This window comes from Perkinsus marinus, assembly GCF_000006405.1.
Source record: "Perkinsus marinus ATCC 50983 genomic scaffold scf_1104296957488, whole genome shotgun sequence".
Lineage (NCBI taxonomy): Eukaryota > Perkinsozoa > Perkinsida > Perkinsidae > Perkinsus > Perkinsus marinus.
This window is the reverse complement of record NW_003207120.1, coordinates 3,940-10,157: the sequence shown is the minus strand read 5'-3', so window position 1 is coordinate 10,157 and position 6,218 is coordinate 3,940. Positions and strand designations below refer to the sequence as shown.

The 6,218-nt window shown below is 45.0% G+C and overlaps 2 protein-coding genes across 2 annotated transcripts in view; one reads left to right on the top strand and one right to left on the bottom strand.

Annotated features, from left to right (window-relative positions):
* Window positions 1-57: 57 nt before the first annotated feature.
* Pmar_PMAR020834 (Branchpoint-bridging protein MSL5, putative) lies at window positions 58-3,554 on the bottom strand (the record flags this gene model as incomplete). The annotated part of the gene is made up of 17 exons (XM_002774761.1): window positions 3,394-3,554; window positions 3,035-3,147; window positions 2,909-2,987; window positions 2,771-2,854; window positions 2,668-2,724; window positions 2,524-2,623; window positions 2,376-2,475; window positions 2,220-2,312; window positions 2,068-2,170; window positions 1,944-2,026; window positions 1,826-1,893; window positions 1,649-1,723; window positions 1,298-1,361; window positions 427-526; window positions 343-376; window positions 243-297; window positions 58-194 (listed from the first exon to the last, which is right to left on the bottom strand). The coding sequence occupies exons 1-17, from the start codon at window positions 3,540-3,542 to the stop codon at window positions 58-60; spliced, it is 1,494 nt and encodes a 497-aa protein (XP_002774807.1). The 5' UTR covers window positions 3,543-3,554.
* A 2,640-nt stretch (window positions 3,555-6,194) lies between these two features.
* The window catches only part of Pmar_PMAR020833 (Transketolase, putative), a gene marked incomplete at its 5' end in the record, with an annotated part of 1,593 nt that continues 1,569 nt past the window's right edge, over window positions 6,195-6,218 (top strand). The window contains one exon of the mRNA XM_002774760.1: window positions 6,195-6,218. Coding sequence (XP_002774806.1) covers window positions 6,195-6,218 — 24 coding nt within the window.

The window sequence follows — 6,218 nt, the reverse complement described above, 5'->3', positions numbered from 1 at the left end:
AAACGGAGAACTCGCAAAAGTCCAAGCAGGAAAGTGTAACACATAGACACATCCACTTTAAGGGTCGAGGGGCAGAGATGTGATCCAGATAAAGAAGAGCAGATATGCAAGGTGTAAACTACCGAGCATAAGACCAACACCCAAGTCCCGCTCCAGAGCCTTCAAGTTCTGACTATTATGACCAATGAATACACCTACGGAAAAATATGATATACGGCAGCCCAGTGACACTTACGACTCACCAACGAGTGTCGCAGGCAAACGAATAGGTTCCTCATCTCCAGGTACTCCGAGCACCTGAGAACAACCAATTCATACCACACCTTGATCAAATCTACCCACCATAGGGATCTGCGCATTAGCTCCTGCCTCGCGACTAAAAATGAGATAAAATGTCGCCGATCGGGCAACCCCAACCAAACCTACTTCTTCAACCATTCCCGTATTTTCTCCTTAGCTTGCTCGATAGCGCCAGCCGGACCAGTGATCTGGACTGGACAGTTTCTTGCGTCCTTGTTAGACTGATCTGAAGCAGAACCGCTGAGCCCCATAGAAATCTCATCGCTAGAAACGTGCCAATTCAGGCGACAACACTCCTCCAAAAAATGACCTAAGAACATCTCGTTTTTCGCAAATCCCTCTAAGACTAGGTTGAGTGGACCTCGAGCATATGCCTTCTAATATCCCATTAGCTATAACGCGTAAATTTCGGCCCTCATCTTTCGGTCATTGCCAAGAACGGGAAAAGCGTTACCATAACGCTACAAACCATCCTTGGATGAGCAAATTATTTTCACTGCGAATGTAATACGTAAAACAAAAGCAAAATAGTAATGGTAAAATCGATAGAACGTAATAGTAAAAATAAAAGTGCATACGTTCAACGTATGAACTCATATTTTTACTCTGAAAACTGCGAGTCGAATATTAGAGAAGTCGTATTTCCAATAGTATTTTTGATCATTTTGAAGACTGTATGGCACGGGAGTGTTCGAGTGAAATGTCACTACGAAAATATGTTCGCTTTCTTCAGCGGAGCTCTGTAGGAGCTTATTCACGAATTCGGGTAGAAGTGTTCAGAAATCAACAACAATTTCCCGAATTTTCCTCAGAATTTTCGCGTTGTCGCCAACACATGCATATTTTCCCAAACTGAGCACCATTATTACCAACATGTACTTGGCAACCTGTTTCTCCTTCTAGTAGTTTCACATTACTTCCCTGTGGTCCGATAAATGCACCTGCGAACACAGCTCAACCTACTCTAAACCCTTCCTCTCCACCTCAAACCACTCACCAACGTCCTTGAAGGGAATCAGAATCTCGTTCCCATCCTCTTCAATCGATCCTGTAGAGCCATTCTAAAACGACAAGATTCACATAGACCAAATTTCTCTGAGACCGCATGTGCCATGTACTACTACTACAACTACTACCACTACTACTACTACTGCTAATACCACTACTACTACTACTGCCACTACTACTACTACAACTACTACTACTACTACTACTACTACTACTACTACTACTACTACTACTACTACTACTACTACTACTACTACCACTACTACTACTACTACTACTGCCAATACTACTACTACTACTACCACTACTACTACCACTAGTATTCGCACAACCTTATCACCTGCAGGCCTCCAGACTTCAGAGGATCATTTTCTTCAGCTAGGTTGTTGATAAGGTCGGCGTATTCTTGATCAACCTACCAGCGAATCAATCACACACAGGCTTTCCATCATCACCAATGTACAGTGTGGTACTCAACCATATAGATCAGTAATTGTCCAAAGCCCTACTCTACTACCTTAGCCCTCTCCTCAGCCTCCTCTCGCCACTCCTTAGATTTCTGCTGAGCCGTGCCCTTTTGAGGACCTAATACCGACACCGCCTCAACGACCCATTGTTAGAGCACTTCCTCGTACAGTCAATAGTAGCATGCCCCTTATCCCCACAGATATCGCACTTAACATCAGCCATCTTATACGACATCTCCACATTGTTGAACCTGTTACACTATACCCGTCAGACCAATCTACCTCCACCTACTCTGGGCACTGGCTTGCATGGTGGCCCATAGCCTGGCATAGGCCACAACGTATGTGCTGCACTTGAGTGGTATAACCATTCACCACAGCCAACTGCTCCAAACCTGATATGCGATATGCTACTTCCCTCCCGAGTTCACCAACTCCCCTTACCAAGGGCTCTAGCTCTGGCAAAGTCAGGGTGGGTCGGGTCCAACAATGGTTCCAATAAAGCAGTTGCCTTGATCAAGTTGACTTCAGTATCGCCTAATTCGTAAGATGAATTCACAGAGGAGTGGTATAGCAAAAGTGCACATAAACATATCTTACCCTCGATATGAACGTGTTGAGGCATATTCTGCTCTTCTATGGTCTGATTCATCGCGTTGATTCCCTTCCCTCGAATCTCAATACGACACCCCGACTCCATCTGAACATCAAACGAGTCCACCCAATCTTGACATTCCCATCAAGTCACCTGTAAACGCTTATGGTTAGTTCCTCGTGCGCCCACGATGATCGCCATGAACGGTACGTCGGGATATTTTTTCTGCGGTATGATGATCTTCCGTACCAACCTGCCAAGCACAATGCCTTACGCCCTTCCAAAAACTCGACCGACCTAGCCTTGTTCCACGTCTCGGGAGGTATGTAGTCTCTCACAGTAGCCATCATATACCTACGCTCAACACCTTCCCCTGTATCGATCGATTCAACCTGATTACCGGACTAGCCTATTATGCTCTCCTTCCATTGCTTTCTTCACTCTAGTAGTACGATCATTCGTCCGAGTACCAAGTTGGTCATACCTCAAAAACGATAACACTATATCAACTCCACCCGAGATCATCTTGACGACTCACGTTGGCGGTGGAGACGGTGGTCGGATATCTGGGTCGCCCAACTCCAACCTTATCGGTTCAGCTCTCAGCTTATTGTCCACTACAAAGATTCGAATGACCGCTTCCGATGGGGTTCCCCACTAGTACAGTCCTCCAATCTTATCTCTCTCATCATCTGATCGATCTGCTTCCAGCCCAGACCACACGGTACGTCCAGCAAAGGCAACGGCTTATACGGTTTGTCATCCACCGTTGACAAACTGAAGAATTAGTATACAAGCTCCAACGCGGATGATACATAACGACCTTTGCCTTGCACACGATTCACACTGATGAGTAACTCGTTGATCAAGAGTTTGAATGAAATTGATTTTTGTTCCAATTGAGAGGTCCACACTATATATAAAGGTCGCACGAAATCGTAAACAGGTAGTCTAGTAATTGATCAAAGCTAACAGCCAACATAGTTCAGAAGTGCACCAGGACCATCGCACTCCAGCTACTACCGTTTGCCCAGTTTGATGTGCTTCCTGGGTCCCCATCGCGTATCACGCTTCCTCCTCTTCCCTGCTATCATTATAATACCACCAGCATCAGCTCCAACTACTGGTACTATCTGATACCCACCATCCGTGGAGATGATCTCCTCAGACATGATACCACCAACAAATGATGGGGAATAGCAACAACTCTCTGCAAAGCTCTATCACGCAATATCAAAATCCATCTTACACCGAGTGAAATTCAATCCTCTATATTGATAACTCAACGACTCCTGCAGATTTAAATGACTTGCTCATCATGATGCACGTGTGAACAATAGAAATAGATCACAACGGCGCTCGCGATCGACATCTCGGGGATGGGGTTAACCAAATAGGACAGCTCCGACCAGATTCCCAACGGAGTGGAGCAGACGCGGAGTATGGTCCTGAGCCACATAACACCGATTTGGCGATATCACAAATTCGGGTATATCAAAATTAGTGTCTGATGTACTCGAGCCTCTCAAAGACTCCGATTCAGTGGACGGGATGGTGCCGCACATGCCAAGGGCCTGAACAAAAAAAGCAAACGGGAAGCCGAGTCAATTTGGTTGACATCAGTGATAGATTATGCTGTCATGCACAACTGATTTTTCCGCCTCCGTCTCGGAAAGGGGCCACCACTGTACACTTGGTGTAAAAGAACAGCAGCAGGGAGTCCCTCCAGACGGCAGCATGTGTGACTAAGACTGCAATCAGAGTAGGTAGACCCGATAATTGAATCATGTATTGCTTGCTATTGTAAACCGTCTTAATCGAGTGATAGACTATTATTCGTTTCCAAGAACAATCTTACTACCTCGTTATTCTGACACTTTAGTAATCATGAAATGGTTAAAGTCGTTCAATGGGCCCATCAGGGGGTTCAGTAAACGACATTGATACTCACGATCGATCCCGGGATTGATCGAAGCAAAAATCTGCTCAGTGGACCACCCCTAAGACTGACTCTGGGATCGGTTGATCTTCGAGATCGATCCCAGGACTGGTCTCGTCGAGCTTCACTGAATCCACCCCTGTGAGTCCGACCAACCTTGCGCTCCTAAGGTCATTTCGCTAAGGACCTTGACGAGCGGCTCCTAAGTGTTATAAGGTGCAGCTTCCTAGCCCCTTCCTTAAGGAACTTACGTGGGTTCCCCAGCCTCCTTCCTCACGTTTCTTTGCCTCCTAAATTATAAGGAAACGCTTCTTCCTTGAAAGGCCTCCTAGGTTATAGGGCCAGTACTATTGTTGGTGTTACTATTGTAAGAGGCCTCTAGTGGCTTCATAGCCCACTTTGATGGTGAAGCTAGCTTCACCGTGTTCATGGACATTCAGAGCCTGATTCTTGGGTGTTGAATTTTGTTGTTGGTTTCACTACGATTATCGCCGGTAGTGACTTTCAAGGCTGTTCTCACTGAAGAAATCAATGGTCCGATTGCTAACTCTCTTTATTAAAGTACCACACCATGTTCGAATTGGTGTTGGATATTATGACGAACAAGTCGTTTGAAACGACCCTCGAAACGATCTCATAAGTTTGTCCCGAATCACACAACCATCAACGTAATTGTGGAAGTTTGCCTCAAGCATTGTGACCAATACCAACCACACTTGCACTAGAGATCTAACAGTATGCTTTTATAGAAGTCAACTATAATACCAGTGGTATTATACCACACTCGCGGTAATTTATGATTGCGTGACCTTCGGACACATCAACTTTGGACATAAAGTTGTCGAAAGCCCTTTGGACAGCGAGGGATGTCAAAACGAATCTCAAGACTAAGTTTTGGACAGTTTGTCGAAAAACTACCCTAGTGAGTAGTTTGGACATGAAGTTGTCGAATATTTTTTTTTCATCAAGAAGTTGTCCAATTACGCCTGTAGCGACCTTTGGACAGCTTTCTGATCAATTGGACATGTTTGGACAACATTTAGTAATCTGGACTACGATGTGTCGGAATGTGGCACCGATTACCTTTGGACATCTGTCTCGAATGCGCTCGCCCATAAATGTTTCAAATTTTTCTGACATTGCGTAATTCCTGATAGCTCATTAATAGTATTAGCTTTCGATGAGGCTATTAGTCTATTAGTCGGTGTTGTTTTTGCATTATGGTTGAAACTGCAGTAAGGTTACTGTACCGGCATAGTGCCGGTGGCATTTCCTAAAATGTGAGAGCGTGGATGAAGTCTATTGTGCTATTTGTCTTTTACCTGGCGATGATCTAGGTGCAGTCCGTGGGGCTATGATTCAATGTGATGGGTGTCGAAAATGGTATCACTGTTTATGTAGTGATGTCCAAAACGGCGCTGCCACTAGCCATGATCCTTGGTATTGTCTGTCATGTAGAGCCCGCAAGGCTGTTATGGGGCCTATTGATGTTAATCAAGTGGTCGTTCCAACACTTAAATGAGAACGACGAGAGTTTTGATCTATGGTGGGCACAGTGGCACGAGGCAACATCAGTGCTCGTTCACTTACATGATATAGGAGAGTTGTCCCCCAAGCATTCATATTGGATACGATGGTTCAACAGGTCGTTTCAGTCTACGGGCATTGATAATATCATCAACATCAATAGTAAAGTTTCTCGCAATGCTGGTGACATCGCAACGCCGCGGAGGAAAAATAGGGGCACTCATCAAATAGCTGTCGATCAAAAGGCTGGTGATGATTGGACGAGGCGAGCTACTCTTACAGAGCATGACTCACCAATATCAGTTCACTAGTCTTTAGCAGATGATTGACATAGCTATAACCAGATATACCATTCTAAATGCCCCTATCATGTAACATGATT